The sequence below is a fragment of the Phocoena phocoena genome, chromosome 19 (assembly GCF_963924675.1).
Source record: "Phocoena phocoena chromosome 19, mPhoPho1.1, whole genome shotgun sequence".
NCBI lineage: Eukaryota > Metazoa > Chordata > Mammalia > Artiodactyla > Phocoenidae > Phocoena > Phocoena phocoena.
In genome coordinates, this window is record NC_089237.1 from 50,924,554 (window position 1) to 50,941,831 (window position 17,278).

Below are 17,278 nucleotides of genomic sequence, written 5' to 3' on the forward strand. Positions count from 1 at the left end.
CCCGTGCCCTTCACCCTGCTCCCTTGGCCAGGAGTGAGTGAACCATGGCCTTGGTGACGCTGCCCTCCTCTTCTCCCCTCGCACTACAGCCCTGGTGGGGGAGACCGGGTGGGTGCTGCTTGTGGTTTAGGTTGGTTTGGTATTTTTTTTTTTTTTTTTTTTTGGTATTTTTTTTTTTTTTTTTTTTTTTTTTAATTCAATCTGGAATCAGAAAGCTGTGGATTCTGGCAAATGTTCCTTGTGCCCTTCCCCTACTCATCCCTGGTCTGGTCCCTTATTCCCCAATAGCCCTTTTTCCCAAGCACCACCCCCACAGACTGGGGACCAGCCCCCTCCCCTGCCTATGTCTCTCCCCAAATCCCTTTAGATGGGAAGGGAAGAGGAGGAGAGGGGAGGGGACCTGCCCCCTCCTCAGGCATCTGGGAGGGCCCTGCCCCCATGGGCTTCACCCTTTCCTGCGGGCTCTCTCCCCGACACATTTGTTAAAAATCAAACCTGAATAAAACTACAAGTTTAATATGAAGCCCCCAACTCAGCTGCTGCTTCGAAATAAATCGGTATTTGCTGACTAGGACGTCAATTTGGAAATCAGAAATAAGAGTATAGGTTGAACTCTGCCACTGAGCTCATTACAACCAACCTGCCGTCCCCCTGTGGTTCCTATGGACCTGCCAGCCACCCCTCACCCTCCTAGCAGCCCAGTGGGAGGCAACACAGATAGTCGCAGCCAGGGTCAGTGGCAGGTAGATTTTATTGGCCTGGGACTAGGACACACCAGGGATCCTCCCCCACGGCAGGGGCTGGGGGCAAGGTTGAAGATCAAATCTGATGGTCACTTGTGGTAGAATCGCGGGTTCTGGCTGTGCTGGATGAAGGGGAGCCGAGGGCCAGGCTGGCTGGTGGTTGCAAAGCCCGACTGGCAGCGGTGATGAAAGGAGGGCTTTGTCAGCGTGCGTGCCCTCCCTTCTACTCCACGCCCAACTGAGAGCCATCCCAAGGGAGGAAGGGAATATGGGGGTGGGGACCACCTGTCCTACCCAGTCCTGTTTCCCTGTCGTGTAGGGATTCTCACAGGCTGGATTACCACCCTTACCTTTCCTGCTGGTTGCATCTGCACAGGGAGCTGGGGTGAGGCCAGGAGTCCAGGGGCTGGATGCAGAGCTTGGGGATGCATGGGGCGCAGGGAGGACTGCAGAGAACAAAGTTAGCTGAGGCAACCAGCGGCTCCCCTTAGCATAGGTAGCCCTTCGCTGACCTCGCAAGGCTCTACTCACTGAGTCAGAGAAGCCCGTCTGTTGGTTAGCGTGTTCCATTTGTTTTTGCAAGGACAGGGCACCACCAGGCTGGAGGAACCCTAGGTGGGGAGGAAGGGTGTGAAGTGAGTAGAGAATGGGGAAAGGAAGGGAGGACCCGTGAAACTGGGCCCCTGCGTGGGGTGTCCGTCACCTGTCTGGGTGGGCTGAAAGTGGCTGTGCACGGCGTAGGGCTGAGGCTGTGGCTGAGACAGGTACTGTACTGCAGGAAATGCGGAAGGTGCTGAGGAGGCAAGAGACAGTCACGAGAACCTCATCGTAGCCTGTTCCCCACTCCTCCATCTGGGCCTCGAGGAAAGCTCTCTTCCTCTTTTTGCACTGCTCACCTCTGAGCTGCTGACTAGGACTGTAGGCAGGCTGTGTGGGTCCATAGTGAGGTGGGGGCTGAGCAGTCCCATAGGCGCTGCCCGGGCTGCCTTGGAATTGCCCATGCTCTGGGGTCCCTGCGAAAGCAGCTGCTGAGCCCACGTAGTGCCGGGTCTAAGGAGGAAAGATGAGAACTCACTGCCTGTGAACTCTATGAAGCAAAAACTCAAGTGACTGCCCCATTTCCTCTACACAGTTTGGTGGGACACACTCATGACTTGAGTGCTGGCTGGTAAGCGTGCTGGGGTCTGGGTGGTAGTAGTAGGGAAAAAAATTCAGCCTAGACACCCATGTCTACTTACTGTTCTTACCGTAAGCACTTGGGGTCCAAACATCTGTTTGGCTCTGTCTGCTGCCATGAGGGTGCCTGGGCGATTGTGTCCTCCAGGGCTCCCTAGAGAGGGAGAGGGGCTTCATGATGCTGAAATGAGGCAGCAACCTACTGGAAGGCGCATTCTGACAAGCAGTTTCTTTAATCCTCACCCTGCATGCTGAGGAGGTGAGTTCCAGTGTGAACGGTCAGGCCTTGCTGGTATGCCGCTGATGTCAGAGTGGTCAGGTCACTGGAGGGACAGGAAGGCAAATCAAAGACAAGTCCGACCCATGCCGTTCCCACCCCCCTCCCCGTCCCGTTTGCCATTAAACACTGATGTATTGTTACCTGATCCCAGTTACACTTTGGGCCCAATTTTATTTTTAGCTCTCCAATCTCACCTCTGCTCTTTTCGCCTCCGTTTTTCCTCCTCATGTAAAACTTTCTTGAGCTGCAGGAAAAGCTGATGTTTCTCTTCCTGTAGGGCTAAAAGCTTCTCCTGCAACTTCAGGATCTGGGGAGGGGAGAGAAGGTGAAGGCAGGAGAGCCAAGAGAAGAAAGAGCTAGGAGAGATGAAAAGACTGCTTACTTGTTCCTTGGTTTCCTCTAGTGACATTCTCTCTTCCATCTCCTTTTTCTTCCTTCTCTCCTGTTCTTCCTTCATCTTCTGTTCCATCATCTTGTCCACCTCTTCCTCCTCTGGAATAAGAGTCAGGCAGAACGAGAAAGTGGCAGGATGGTTAAACTATTAGAATGTTAGAGAATGAAGACCGGCAAAAATTGGTTATCCCAGTGCTCTTGGTACTTGCTCCAGTACCAAGAGCACTAGGAGGGGACAGGCTTCCCCATCACTGCGAGGGGGCTGGGGCGGGGAGGTTTATTAGGTGCTCTCCAAGGTCCTTCCCAGCTCCAGGGCGCTGGAGTTTAGGTGTGGCCTCTAATCCCCACCACAACGGGGCTGTCCGTCCCTCTAGCTTCGGCCGCCGTGCACTGGTCTGCCCGTGGGTGGGGGGTCGGCCCTGGGAGAGCGGTGCTCCCCGGGCCGTGCATCCTCCCGCTTTGGCCCCGTCTCACCCTGCCGCTTGCGCTCCCGCTCCATCATGATGTGCCGGTGCAACGCCCTGGCCATGGCGTTGGAAAGCTTGGGGCGCTCCAGGAGCGCAGGCATGGTGCTGCCGGGGGCGCTCGGGCCGTGGGCGCCCGGCTCTGTCGCTGGCTGCCAGACCTCGGGCCGGGCCTACGGGGAGGCGGGCGCTCAGGGGAAGCGCGCCGGGCCGGGCGGAAGCCGCCCGCCCGCCGCCCCGGTCACGTGCCCACCGCCCGGCCCGGCCCTCAGCGCGGCTCCTCCGCGTGAGCGGGCGGGGGTCTTGGCGCTCCCGCCCCCTGCCCGCCACCCGGGCGCCCGCCCCTCCCTACCCGCCTTCTCGTCGCTTTCTCCGCGGCCTCCCGAGCGCCTGGGCCGTGGCGTCACATCCGGCCGCTCGGCTGAATCCTTCCGGAGTCGGGGCGGCCGCGGGCTCGCGGGTTGGGCGGGGCGGGGCGGTGGGGCGGGGCGGGGCGGGGCGGTGGGGCGGGGCAGGCGGTAGCGCCCGCGACGGGTGCCCGCGGTGTCCAAACGCCTCCGCTGCGCCCCGGCCGCGCACCGCGAAACGCCCCTACCGGGCCGGCCCCGCGGGCGGAGTCCCTGACGTGGCGGGGCCAGGGCTCCTCCGGGAGGCGAGAGGCGCGCGCGAGAGAGGCCGAGGCGGCTGCTCTGAGACGGCGTTTATTGGCTCCTTAGAAATCAGAGTCAGTAACAACTGTACAGAGGCCCGACCCCCGGCGCCGCCTTCCCCACTCCCGCCTGGGCCGGAAAAGCAGCTTCATGTGGGGCACCGGGAGACTCCTCTGGAATTCACAGTAACCAGAACAGAAACGGAAATAAATTAAGTGTATGGGGGAGGAGTCGCGGGGAGTCGTGCTCCCCAGATCAGTGCATGGAGAGGGTTCCCCAGGGCCTGCGGCCGGGCTCCCCGCTGCGCCTTCACCTCGGAGGGAGGGACTGTCCGGGCCCTGGGCACGGAGACAGCTCCGCTTCCCAGCTAGTCTGAGAGTCTGCCCGCATGCTCCTGTGCATCTGCCAGGCTGAGCACTCAGCGTGCCGTGGGTCGCTGGAGTGAGGTGGTGGCAGTCGTCATTCAGAGTCCACGGGCCGAGGCCCAACTGTGCTTGTAGTGGTGCGGCCTCACCCCTCACTCCACCCGTACCAGCAGGGCATAGAGAAGTGTGGCCCCCTTCTCCTTGGTTACCCACTCAAGTTCGGCTGGGCTGAAGTGAGGGTCGGGAGGCTCTCTGAGGGCAGCGGAAGGGGGTCCGGGGGTGTAGGAGCCAGGGCGCACACACACCTGGAACGCCACCTGGGCCTGGTGTGTCAGCTGGGATTTGGGGTCCCGGAATCTGTCAGGCAAGAAGCATAAATAGGGCAGTGAGACCTCTGGGCGCAGCACCTCTCCCCCTTTCCAGCTGCCACGACAGTTAGCAGCTGGCCTTGCTGTTCTCAGGAATCACTCTCTCCGTACAGGGACCTGGCTCTAGCCGTCCTCTCTACTTGAAATGGCCTTCCTCCCAATGCCTGCTCGCCTAACTCCCTCCTGCCTTCTCCAAGTCTTTGCTCAGATCTCACCTTCTTAATGATGTCTACCCAGACCACCCTACACCATACGCCTGCTCCAACCACACTTCTGACCCACTTCACTCACTCTTTTTGTTTCCTTAATACTTACTTGTCACCTTTATAAATACTAAATACTTATTATGCATAAACATTCTAGAGCAAGAAAGGGCATAACTTCCACATGCCCTGGGGTCCCTTCTTTGTTCTCTGTGATAGAACAAAATAAGTGGTACTTGTGCAAAGACTGTGTGAAGAAAGGGCTGGGTAGAGACTGAGGAACTAGGGAGACAAGGTGGGAGAGGAGAGGGAATCATGGCGACCCGTGTGGCCCCAGGCCCCGCTTCCTGTGTACTCACTGCACTTTGGATGCCAGGGCCTCAGCCCCAGCATATTGGAGGGAGGGGGAAAGCAGCACTGGAGGGGGCTGCTGCTCCCGAGGAGGCGCGCAGTTTTCGCCAGGCTCCTCAAACCCCAGCCCAGGCTCTCCCTTCAAGGGCCGGCAGCTCAGGATGGAAGCAGTGCCTGTGAGGAGAGCTGGGTCAGGGTGGCCCCCCCATGGCCCATGGGCCCGGCCTGCCCGGCCTCTGCCGGTGCCGCAGTACCTGCTCCCAGCTCCCCCCGGTCCAGCACCCTCCGGACGGCTGCCACGTTGCTCCCATGATACGCCATGTGCCACTTCTTGGTTAGTGTCCCAGCCTCCAGGCGGGGATTCACCCTAGGAGGTGGACAGATAGGACAAAGGTCACTGGCTCCCCGAGGTCATTCCCCAGACAAGAAGTTTTGTCTTCTACCATACACCCTCTCGGGACCTCCCTTTCTCAAGGGGCAAAGAACAGTGAGAGAGAAGCATGACCCTGCCCCATGTGTACCTGAGGTTGAACCTGCACCAGCCAAAGGGCAGAGCGTATTCCCGCGGGGGCTCCCCACGGCGCCTGTGGGCCTCATCCCCTCGAAGCTTCCGGCAAGACTCACAGTAGCACAGGCTGCGCTTCGGCGGAGGCATGAAATAACCCTCTGTGGAGAGTGAGTGGTAGACTTTGTGGCATGGCTCCCGCCCTGGGTCTCAGCCACGTGGCCTATTTCCTACTGGTCTCTAGGGCTCCGGCCATGGCCCTGGGCTGGGCCGGGAATGAGGCAGGTTCTGGGGGACTGGGGACTCACCAGGAAGCAGCAGCAGTTCCTGGAAACGGGAGCAAAGGGCGTGGTACTCACAGCTCTTGAGGGGGCTAGCAGTGGGCGGTGGACCCCAGCACACACTCTCCTTGATACCTGAGGGAGCAGAAGGGGCACAGGTCACGGGAGCCGGGGCCAGAAGTACGAGGTGGGGGTGAGGTGGGATCCTGGCCCCTTCGGCTGGCTCACCATCCACCATGTCCGCTTTCTCCATGTCCCCTTGGGTTCCAGCACTCTTTCCACTGGCAGCCCCTGGTTCAGGGGTCACGATTGTCACCTGCAGGGGAGAGGGGTGGTCAGCCAGAGTGTGACCAGCCCCCAGAGCCTGCTGATCCCCTCCTTGAACTCCAGACTTCCCCTGTCCTCAGAGAGCCCAGCCTCCCAGGCACCACTCCTCCCCGCCTCTGCTGCCACTAACCTGCTCACACTGCCCGTAGAGGTCCACGAGCGCATGGCAGGGCTGGGGGACATCTGGCACAGCCACTCCCTGGTCCATCCCATTGATGTGGAGATGCAGCCCCCCAGAGCTGTCTAGCCGCAGTCCCAGGATGGTGCCTTCAGGACACGTGTCCAGATTTGGCCCAAACTTCTCACAGATCTGGGAGGAGAGACCTACTGTCTTCCCAGAGATCAGACTCCCACCGGCAGCAGCCACCCCTGCCCTTCACTAAGCTTCGGGTCGCCAGTCCCTGGGCTTTGCCTCCACACTTGCCCACTGCCCACGCTCTGCCCCTGCTTCAGTTACCTAGACTCCACCTCCCCCAGCCCCACCCCCCGCAACATTCTCCACGGCAGGGATGTAGGAGACGATGAGCCCGAGACTGACCAGGTAACGCCGCTCACACCCTTGCCCATCCACTACAGGACGCCTTTATACCCACGGGCCTAGCTCCAGGGCTAGGGGCCCCTCTTCTCCCTCTCGGCCAGCCCCTCACCCTTCTCTCTGCTCCCTACCCACCTTGAGACCGTTGTGGAAGACCCCACGGCCCCGCAGCAGCCAGGCCGCCCGTTTGAGGGCACAGGCAGAAGCAGGGAAGTTGAGCCTCTCCGGTGGGCAGGTAATGACTCCCAGGACAAGGGAAGATGTCCACTGCCGGTTCAAGAAGTCTATCCGTACCTGGGAAGAAGGCAACCACTCCGCAATCATGGCCTCCTACAAAGAGGTCACCCACCCTGCAGGACCGGGCTCCTCACCCCAGCCAGGGAGAGAAGATGGCACCCCACAGTGTGGCCTGGGATGCCACCCCTTCTGATGCCTGGACGGACAGGAAACTGCAAATCCAGCTGTGTCCTTCCCTCTTTCAGCCTTGGTCTTGCTATTGCTTCTAAAAGGATTCTTGTCCCCATGGGCTGGCTTTCTTCACCTGCCTAACTCTGACAACTTGTAGTCTGCAGCATAAGACCCCCTCCTCTGGAAAGCATACCCTGTTCCCACATATAGAATCAGGAGTCTCCCTGGCATCCCTCAGCCCCTCTCCACTGCTTCCCTCGTCACAGCCCCCAGCTGGGTACTTCCTGGAAACTGATATACAACTGCCACCACAGGATATGAACAAAAGCCCAGGAAGCTCACCCAAAGGGCATGCCTTCCGCTTTGTCCTTAACCTGGAAAAGCCTCTCTGCAGGAGGGCTGGCCCTGGGTCACCCTGAGCAAGAGGAGCCGGGGACAAGGAGGTGAGGCCCACCTGGACCAGTAGCTGGGGCACCAGGGGCTGGCTGATGACAACGATGCCCTGGTTGTAGCTGGCCACTCGTGTAGCTGTACGGTTCCCATTGGACAAGAGAATATTCTTCCCATGGTTCTCTAGGAACTCGAGGGCTGTGGGCATAACGGCCACTTGATTCTGGCCCTGGTGTGGAGGAGAGAGTGAGCTGCGGGGCGGCCGATGTGAGGCCTGAGCCACCCCACTGGGCTTGACAGAGCATGCAGATAAGCCTCCGCCCACCCAGGGCTGGATCAGAGAACCTGAAGACGACCCAACGGGCCACCAACGGTCCCTCCCTGTGCCCAGTGGGCCCTGCTGCCGCCTCTTACTTCCAGGCTGTGCTCCTCGCCCTCATCCTCCTCCTCGCCCTCGCTGCCAGTGTCCGAGCTGGGGGAAGGAGGCTGGGTGCCTTCTGGCTCGTCCAGCCTGGTGGAGCTGACAATAGAAACACTCCGCACTGGCCCATACAGATCCAACACGGCCCACACGCTCTGGGGGCACACAGACCCAGAAGTCAGAGATCAGTGGAGGACCTCAACCCCACTCCCAGACCCAATGCTGGTCTTGGGTCTACCTTGGCAATGCCGGTGGCTGCAGGCCCCATATCCTCTCCATCTATCAGGACGTGCATCGTGTCATCTGCCCCTCGGCGAATGCCCACACGGCTCCCCACCTAGGGCCAAGGTGAGGCAAGGACAAGTGCTCAGCCCACCTCTCCCCACCACCCCGACTCCCACGCCCACCCTGGTCCCTGAAGTCAGCTGCTTCACCCCCAGCCTCTCGAGGTTCCGGCCATAGTTCATCCTCTGGAGCTGCCCGTCACGCCTCACTTCACAGCTGGACACCATCCAAGTGGTCTTAGTCCGGAGCTCTGGCAGGGAGGGAGGCAGCCCCGGGCCACTGCCCGCTCCAGGCCCCGTCTCCCCCGGCGCTAGTGTGGTCAGCCCTAGCCGGAGGGAACCAGCCCACTTCTCATCCAGCTCCTCCACTTTCACCTGTGAGAGAGAGGAACTCTCAGTGGCACTGTGGGGCAGGAGGGTGGGAAGCAGTGTGGCCCTACTGTGAAGGGTCCGCCACCTCCCCTGTCACATCGCCACAGCCCACCTCAAAGACCTCCTCGGTCTTGAGCTCCTTGGTGCTGAAGACGAGGCCGTGGGCGTAGCCAGCAGCACGCACCGCCCTCGTGCCATCTTCCTCCAGGGTGATGTTCTTGCCGCAAGTACTGTGGAATCGGTGAGCCACACCAGCCGCTGTGGAAAGATGGCACCAGAGGATGGGGGAGGACTGGGGCAGCAAGCTTCAGACAGGACACAGGCAAAGCTTTCAGGTGAAGCAGGAAGTTGACGCGAAGGTCCCATCTCCAGTGCTCCCTCAAGACCCCTGACTCCTCTTTCACCGAGGCAAGACCCAGTCCCAAACCTGCCACGCCCAGCTACAGTGTCCCGGCCTGCTGGTGGCGGGGAAGGGTCCAGGCCCTGTGTACCAGGTGTAACCTCCATCCCTCTTCTTAGCTGCTTCCCACCACAGGTTGATCCCTCTCCCTTCCCCTCGGTCCGCAGCTGCTGCAGCCAGCCTATCTTTGAACAGCTTCCGTGACCTGGAAACTGCATCCCCCAGGCCCACAGCAGGCAGGCAGAGCCCTCCCTCCCTCCCTGCTGGCTGAACCTGGGGAGTGCAGGGGGAATGACTTCTCAGTGGCGGTGTTGCTGGTCGCCAGGCTGTTGTCCATGGGGCCGGTGGCATTGGTGATGGACACTTGGACACACTGGCCATATAGATCCACTACTGCATACACCTCTGGGTAAGAAAGGAAGGGGTCAGGAGCCTGATAGCCAGGGGTGGGCTGGGCTGAAGGTGGCAGGGCGGAAGCCACAGAGTAGTCACCTTTACCGGGAGGCAAGCCTGAGCAGGCAGCGCCTTGGTCCTGGCCGTTGATGAAGTAGTGCAGATCGCCCTTGGCAGTGCGCATCATGCCGATGCGGGCACCCGTGCCTAGCGCGTCAAGGTCACACCCGTAGTTGTTGCGCATGGTGTTACCGTCCTGCATGATGGCTGTGCCGCTGGGGGGATGACCGAAGGAGTAGGTCAGCCTCCCAGCTTCCTCTCCCCACACAGGCCTCTGCCCAGTCTCTGCTTGTCGGAACCTTCCAGTGCCTCAGACTGGGATCTCGATCTGGGGTCTAAGACCCAAACTTGTATCCTTCATCCCTGGGGTCCCCCCTGGGAAAAGCAGGAGCTTCCCTAAGGGTATGGGGGGAGGGCTTCCCAGAATCGAAGGGACTGGGCAGCCAGAACCCCTGGGTTTGTCATTGTCTATGGCCACCACATGTCCCAACTCTGCGTCCCTCATCCCAGCCAGCTCCACCCAGCCCCGCCCAGCTGGTTCCCAAAGCAGACAGCCCAACCTCAGCATCCACGTATCGTAGTCAATGTCCGTCATAGTGTTGGGGAATTCAAGGTCCTCAGGCCGAATAGCGGTCACTCCTGGAAGGAGACAGGGGTGGGTCTGAGCTGAGCCCCCAGCCTCCTGCAGCCAGCACCTGACTGCAGTGCATGCGCACACACACACGCGCACACACACACGCGCACACACACACACACACACACGTGCCCCTCACCAGCCTCGATGGAGCCTGACCAGCGGTCTACCATCTTCTGAATGACAATTTCAAACAGCTCTCCATCCCTCAGGGCCCTGCCAGGGAGAATGGCCATCAGACAGGCCCTACTTGGGTGGCCGACGCTGGGTAGTAGGAAAGTGGGCACATGAAAGTCCCAACACTGACCGGTTGGAGATGACGATGGCGTCATTGAACTCGCTGCGGCAGTTGTGGCGGAGCGCAGTGCGGCCACCGTTGGTGATGACTGCGTTGCTGCCATGCAGCTGGTGGAAGCGGAGGTCGGAGCCCCCGGTCCCGGATGACGGGGAGCTTGGAGACACCTGGTTGTTCCCCTCAGGGAGTGGCTCAGGAACCTGGGGCACCTCTGCAAGAGTGGACATCACCCATTAGGATTACAGTTGTCTCTGAGGCCTCCCAAGGCCACCCCAACCCCTGCCCAGTCCGGCCCTCACCCACGTCGTCCACAATGGTGGCCTGGGCTGCCTGGCCATAGAGATCAACGACAGCATAGACGCCCGGGGGCACGTTCCAGGCAGCGGGGCCCTGAGTCATCCCATTGACAAAGAAGTGGAGAGTTCCGTCCTCCCGCCGCACCACGCCCACCGTGTCCCCTGCCTTGGAAGAAGGGGGGCTGGAGTGAGGAGTCAGGCGGAGTTCCTGCCTGGGCCGGTCCCGCAGCAGCCCCACCTTGCCTACCTCCCCGCTGCCGACACCTGGCGGTACCCCCACTCTCCCACCTTGAGCCGGTCCAGGTTGTGCCCATATTCGTCCAAGATGGTCGTCCCATTGTGCATCACCCCATTCCCTGTCATCATCCAGGTCCCTAGGGGGACAAGGAGTGGCAGAGGCCATAAGGGGAAAGCCAAAGCTCCTCTCCTTTACATAGTGGTCCCCACATTACTCCCCAAAGCCAATAGCCCATCCCGCCTTTCCTTTGACAGTTGCTTTCTTCCCAGAGTACGACAAGAAAACTCTGCAGTTCCCAAGCCAGCCACAGGTCCTGTCCACATGGCACTCCTCAGCCACTGAATGCGTCGTCATAAATGTGACAAGTGAAAGAGGGGCTGGAGGACAAGCTTCAGGGCTTCAGGGACGGCTTCCCCCCAGCACCCTATCTTGGCCCTGCCCTTCTTGGGAGCTCACCAGAGCGCAGGTTTGTCATGGTGGAGGGCAACTGGAGGTAGGCAGGGTTGTGGGTGGTGACACCAATCTCAATGGAGCCAGCCCATTTGTCCACCATCTTGTCGATGCGCACCTGGAACACCTCTCCGTCCCGCAGGGCTCTGCTGCTCAGCACCACGCCATGGTTGAAGTCGTCAGTGGCACTGAGGGCACAGCAAGCGGGGACTCAGATCCCAACACACATACCGAGCGTGCCAAAGCTCAGCCCGGCGACGCCTGCCCGACACCCACTCCCCAAGTCAAGCAGCCACGCTTCACACTCCCAGAGGCCCCCCTTCTCTGTCCAGGATGCCCCACACCAGACTCCTGCTGCCTCCCACTGCCCCAGCCCTCCCCCCAATCCCAGCAGAGCCCCTCCGCAGGCTTCTCCCCACCCCATGGGCCATACTGGGGCCTCAGGGCAGTGCGTCCCTCGTGGGTGATGGCTGCCTTCTGCCCACAGTTGGGGTGGAAGAGCAGGCGCTCGGGTTCTGCCTGGGCCGCAGGAGCAGCCCGGCGGAGAGCACCCTCGGGGGACAGCGCCCGCAGGATGGCATTGTTCCGGCGTAGGCGGTCACTGTGGTTGTTATTGTGGACGATGGTCACCTTCACAGCCATCCCATACAAGTCCACCACACCGTACACCACTGGGGGCGTCAAGGGGGTAGCCACGCCTGCAGGGGTGGAAGGCACAGGGAATGGGGGGATGAGGGGAGAAGAGTCAATATAGGGAGATGGAGTATGAAACAGGCAAGAGAATGAGATACAGACCCCCTCACAGCAAAAGCCCTGGCCCAGCTGCTCTCTCTGAGCTTCCCCTTACCCTGATCAATGCCATTAATGAAGAAGTGTAGGGCAGAGTTGGACTTCCTCGTGAGACCAATGTGGTCGCCCTCCTATTCAAAGCAGAAAAATAACAGCCTGGAATCCATTCACAATCAGGCTCCAGACTTGTCCTGGGGACTGTGAGAACAGAGTAGGCTTCGAGCCTTCCCACCACACCGTGCGACAGGGAAACAGCTCCAAAAGGCTCCCACGCGTCTCACACCACTCTGATGCTCAAGGCAAGTCAGGCACCGTGGTCAACCACTTTATCAACACCGACCTATTAACCCTCACGACAGTCTATCGAAAACTACTGATGGGTTCATTTCTAGACATTAAGAAGAAACAGGGGCTTCCCTGGTGGCGCAGTGGTTGGGGGTCCGCCTGCTGATGCGGGGGATGCGGGTTCGTGCCCCGGTCTGGGAGGATCCCGCGTGCTGCGGAGCGGCTGGGCCCGTGGGCTATGGCCGCTGAGCCTGCGCATCCGGGGCCTGTCCTCCGCAGCGGGAGAGGCCACAAAAGTGAGAGGCCCGCGTACCATGAAAAAAAAAAAAGAAACAACTACCAAAGAGGGTAAGTTTCTTGCTGCAGGCCACTACCACGAATGGCCAAACAGAGAAAGGAATTAAACCCATGGGACTCCCAAATCTGAGTGCCTAACTGTTGGGCAACCCTGCCTTCTCAGAAGGAGCCTTCAAGCAACAGATAAAGGGCCCTGCCCTAGGTCAGAGAGCACAGGGCCCAGGAAGGGCTGCACAGTGCCCGGGCGCCCCTGGAGAGTGGCCCGCGCCTTGAGCGCAGCCTCACCTGCAGCTCATCCAGACTGAATTCACAGTACTCCCGGCGGGTGCCCTTGCCGTTGGTCAGGATCCCGCAGCCACTCATCATGATGGTGCCTGGGGAAAGCGGACACCCTGGTTAGGGTACGGGCTCCCTTCACCTCAGCAACCACAGGCCATGCCCACCCTGCCGGGGGCTGGTACCTGACTGCAGGTTGGTCATGGTGGCTGGGTACTCCAAATTGTTGGGGTTGTGGGTGGTGACACCAATCTCAATGGAGCCTGACCACTTATCTACGAGCTTGTCGATGCGGATCTTGGGTGTAGTGACAGTGGAAGGGAGAGGCGGGGAATGTAAATGCAGAGAAAAAACTCTGCACCCTTGGCTCTTCCCCAGGCCACCCCCGCCCCCTTCCAGCATCAAGCCCCATCTCTAGCTCCCGGAGGGTGAGGTGTCAGCCAGACCCCAGGACCCTGCACACCTCAAACATCTCATTGTCCCGGAGTGGGCGGTTGGTCATGACAACCCCATTGTTGAATTCATCCAGGGGCCGGCGGCGCTCTGCCGTCTTATTATTGTTGCTGAGTTTGATGAGGGTTCCACACTTCTCGTGAAAAAGGAGGGCATCGTTGGAAGTGAGGATGGGTGAGGTGGCAGTGCCGCTAGGCCCCGGTGCTTCCCCTGCCGGTGGGGAGCTCAGGTTCACATTTAGGAGCCCCCCGTTGTAGGCAGACAGGATGGCGTTGCTCACCACCTCGGAGAGCTCCATGCTGGCAAATTCTGCAATAGCAGGGCGGAGGAAGGAAGCAGAAATGAGTCTCCTCATCCTCAGGCTTGCCGCGCTCCCCCTACCCCTCTCCTGAGGTCCCTCCCTGTCCACCTCACTTCCCACTCCCCTTCCCGGGACCTCCCCGGAGCCCTCACCATTATGCGAATCAAGGCTGTTAGGAAACGTCTCCGGCCGGGCCTGTGCGGGGGACACCGTGAAGGCTGGCGACCAGGTGGGATAGGAGGGGAATAAGGGTTCAGCCCCTGCTGCAGGGCCCACAGCCATGACACCCCTCCTCTAGTCCCTGCTATCCCCTTCAACAGACTCGGGGGTCTGAGTGGCCCTGCCCATACCCTACTTGTCACTACATTTCCCCCATTCCTTCAGTCATTCCCTCTGCCCCACCCCTCCACCGCTGCCCCAGCTGTGTTCTCACCTTCATCCCCAGAGTTCCCCTGTTCAGCCAAGGTAGAATCTTCAGTGGGGGCAGAGGGTTCGAGGGGAGGTGTGGGGATGGGAGTAGGGGGGCTGAAGCCCGGCTCAGGGGGTAGCACAGTGATCTGGGTGCACTTGCCGTAAAGGTCCACGACGGCCCAGACACGAGCTGGCAGGCCCGTGGCGGCCACGCCACAATCCCGCCCATTCACCCAGAGCCGCAGCTCCCCGGCAGCTGTGCGCTCCACGCCCACACGGTCCCCTTCGCCAAGCTGGTCCAGGTCCTGCCCATACTCCTCCAGCACAGAACGTCCATCCCTCAGCACCGAGCAGCCTGACACTACCCACGAGCCCCCCTTCAGCCCCGTGGCGCTGCTTGGGAAGTCCAGCACACTGGGGTCCAGTGCCGTCACCCCAATCTCAATGGAGCCACTCCAGGAGTTGACCTGTGATGGGGTGATGGACAGGGACTCAGGATGGGCCACGAATGGGTCTCCCACCACTAGGAAACCACATTTCACAGGCCACTGTGTCCCCCTCTTCCCACCTCTCAGACAGCTAACTGGCTTTGCTCTCTTGAGACACAAGGCATCCCCATCCAGAGATCCAATCCCACAGGTATTTTCTGGACTCTGGTCTCAGGGGATGGTTGGGCCCGCTCTCCTTTAGCAACTCTGCTTTGTACTGTGGGTGCTCACTGTCTACAACACCACGCCTTTCCCCACCAGGCTGGCTAAATTCCCTGGCCCCAGCCCCCTGCCGCCTCTAACTTCCCTGGTCTCTGTGGCCCCTCAACCAGCCAAATTCACAGCTCTCCATGTCCATATTCCTTGCTCTTGTATATGGCTCTCTCCCTCCTTGTATATGGCCTAATTCTCTTCTGGGCTCTGACTGCACTCAAACTCACCCTTCTCCCAAATTCTGTCTCTGTGCACCCGGCCTCTTCACCACATTATGCACAGGCACACACACCTCTTGCTCCTTGAGTATCTCTCTTCACCCATCTTTCTGACCAAACCGGTGAGTTTGTCCTTCAATGGTTGTTCTTTTCTTGGTTATCTCTCCTCTCCTCCCATCACACTTCTGACATCTCTCCATCCTCCATCTCCCCAAAATTGTTCCAGATCTGTTCCCCAGTCATTATAGTGGGTGGGGCCCCACGTCCCTTCCCCGCTCCTGGGTCTTAAGAAAACTCAAGCTCTCCTTGTCTCCTTCTCCTTAAGACTGAATGTTTCCGTTTCATGGTCCCTTCCCGCCCATCACCTGGTGTCCTGTCTGGCGGTTCCCTCTCGGTACCCGGTGATGGGGACTACCCTGGCTGGCCTCCCCCATCTCCTTCCAGTCCCCTCCCACCACCCTCCACATCTCGCTTCCGCGGCCCCAGCTCCGCACCTTGCGGTCGATGCGGACGGTGAAGATGCGTCCATCGCGCAAGGGTTCCCGGCTCAACACCAGCCCGTGATTAAACTCCTGGCCCGGCTGCTGCCGCCGCGCTGTACGCCCACAGGCCGATAGGCTCACCAAGCGCCCGGTGCGCGGGTGCAGCTCCCCACCGCTGCCCGGACCCCCGCCGGACCCCGGTCCTGGGCCGCTCCCGCCGGGGGGGCCCCCACCCCCACCCGGCCCCGGCCCGGGGCCTCCCCCAGAGCCCCCACTCCCACCCGACCCCGCCGCCATCGCCGCTGACACCGGGGCCGCGCGACAGCCGCGCTTGGCGGCACCGTGGCAACCGCGGTGCACGGACGCCCTGAGGGAATAGGACCGGGGTGGGGGGGGGGTGGGGTTGGGGCCAGATATGCTTTACGGCAGTGCCGGGCAATAAAGCACCCCGGGTTAGGGAACTAAGGACTACCACGGTGGGAAGAGAAAGGACGACAGGGTCGGGCAGGTTTGCTTTACGACACGGGCGAGGTGACGGAGTGGCTCCAGAGGGGAGAAGACGGGCCGGGAGCTTTTGCGACAGTGGGAGAAACGACTGCCGCAGGCATCTTTACGACGCGACGGTGGGGGGGAGTTGGTGCCCAAACACTTTCAGCTTTGCGACAGCTGCACCGACGACCCCGCCTTCGTCGAAGCAGGCAACACCTTGAAGTATTCGCTTTACGGCAAGGGAAGGGGGCCGCTTTCCATCGCTCTGCTCGTTTCGAAGCGGTGTGAGCGAGCTCTGAGTTCCCAGAGCAGGGAACTGGTAGCTTTGTAAATGAAAATATCTGCCTTCCCTACCACTGAGACCGGTTATGTCTTTCTAGAGTGTCGCAGTCCCTCCACTTTGTATCACAACTCTCCGCAGAGGCAGAGCGGCCCGGCTTTGGGGGGAAAAAAAGCTCGCGGATGTTTCTAGTCAAGCCTATCTTGAGGTTTTAAAGCCACGAATAAAGAATCCAAAGGAACCCCGGCAGGAAGTTTCAAGCAACGGCGCTGACATTCCCCAAAGATTCCCCCAGAGCTGTCAACAAGCCCCCAGCACAACGCCCTCGACGCTCACGCTAAGCTTGGAGGACTGTGACGTCACAATTAGGCTTCACGCCCCACGGCCAGGACCCCTGACTACGATTGGATAATTCGGATGAGGGCAGTGATGGGGAGAAAGGCGGGAACAAATCCCAGAGACAAAGAAAAGTCTTAGGGTGGGACAGGAGAGGAGGGGCAAGCGGAGAGGCTCCCAGCCCGAGGTCCCTATACAGTTTTTTCGCCCCCCGCGGCTCCAGGGAGCAGTGGGGGAGGGGACCCAGGCCTAGCCCAAGCGTCCCCCGCCCGCCGCGGTGGGGGCGGGGCTATGTGATGCAGGGAGCCGGGGCGGGGTAGCTTAGCGTGGCCCCTTAGTGGTGCCATGGAGAAGCAGGAATTTCTGGGGGTTACTAGCGGCCTCGACGGATAATCTCCTGGAGGGCCAACCAGGGGAGTGCACGGAGGCATCGGAGGAGTCGAGGCAGGCGCCGGGCTGCCCTCCGGAGTAGCCATGTTTCACGGTTCTGGGCCCCCCATACACTCCGAGGGAACCGTAATTGGCAGTCCTGGTTCTAGCCAGCCCTCCGGAGGGACAGCAGTCTTCGGTTCCGGCCTCAACCGGCATCCCGGGTCCGGTACACACCCTGGCGGGCTTAATCCCCCCTTCCCTGGAACCAGTGTATCCGGGACGTCCAACCTGGGGTCCGGGGGGCCT

General features: G+C 60.4%; 2 protein-coding genes across 3 annotated transcripts; both read right to left on the reverse strand.

The window, feature by feature from the left end:
* Nucleotides 1-832: 832 nt before the first annotated feature.
* Nucleotides 833-3,160, reverse strand: GPS2 (G protein pathway suppressor 2). The gene is made up of 10 exons (XM_065897576.1): nt 3,067-3,160; nt 2,582-2,691; nt 2,394-2,506; nt 2,163-2,242; nt 1,991-2,073; nt 1,640-1,793; nt 1,447-1,536; nt 1,275-1,354; nt 1,094-1,189; nt 833-916 (listed from the first exon to the last, which is right to left on the reverse strand). The coding sequence occupies exons 1-10, from the start codon at nt 3,158-3,160 to the stop codon at nt 833-835; spliced, it is 984 nt and encodes a 327-aa protein (XP_065753648.1).
* Nucleotides 3,161-3,739: 579 nt separating this feature from the next.
* NEURL4 (neuralized E3 ubiquitin protein ligase 4) lies at nt 3,740-15,792 on the reverse strand. Of its 2 annotated transcripts, none has more exons than XM_065896597.1 (29): nt 15,508-15,792; nt 14,117-14,561; nt 13,836-13,901; nt 13,393-13,691; nt 13,115-13,226; nt 12,939-13,027; nt 12,130-12,202; nt 11,716-11,980; nt 11,289-11,470; nt 10,883-10,968; nt 10,598-10,760; nt 10,311-10,509; nt 10,143-10,219; nt 9,930-10,008; nt 9,415-9,584; nt 9,190-9,321; nt 8,629-8,774; nt 8,295-8,519; nt 8,099-8,197; nt 7,854-8,015; nt 7,504-7,668; nt 6,777-6,935; nt 6,237-6,416; nt 6,008-6,095; nt 5,807-5,914; nt 5,515-5,659; nt 5,248-5,360; nt 5,002-5,167; nt 3,740-4,428 (listed from the first exon to the last, which is right to left on the reverse strand). In XM_065896597.1, exons 1-29 carry the CDS (start codon nt 15,790-15,792, stop codon nt 4,224-4,226), a joined length of 4,683 nt encoding a protein of 1,560 aa, XP_065752669.1. In that variant the 3' UTR covers nt 3,740-4,223. The 2 variants fall into 2 exon arrangements, with proteins under 2 accessions (XP_065752669.1, XP_065752668.1); XM_065896596.1 differs by having other exon boundaries at nt 4,224-4,428; nt 9,409-9,584.
* Between the last annotated feature and the right edge of the window lie 1,486 nt (nt 15,793-17,278).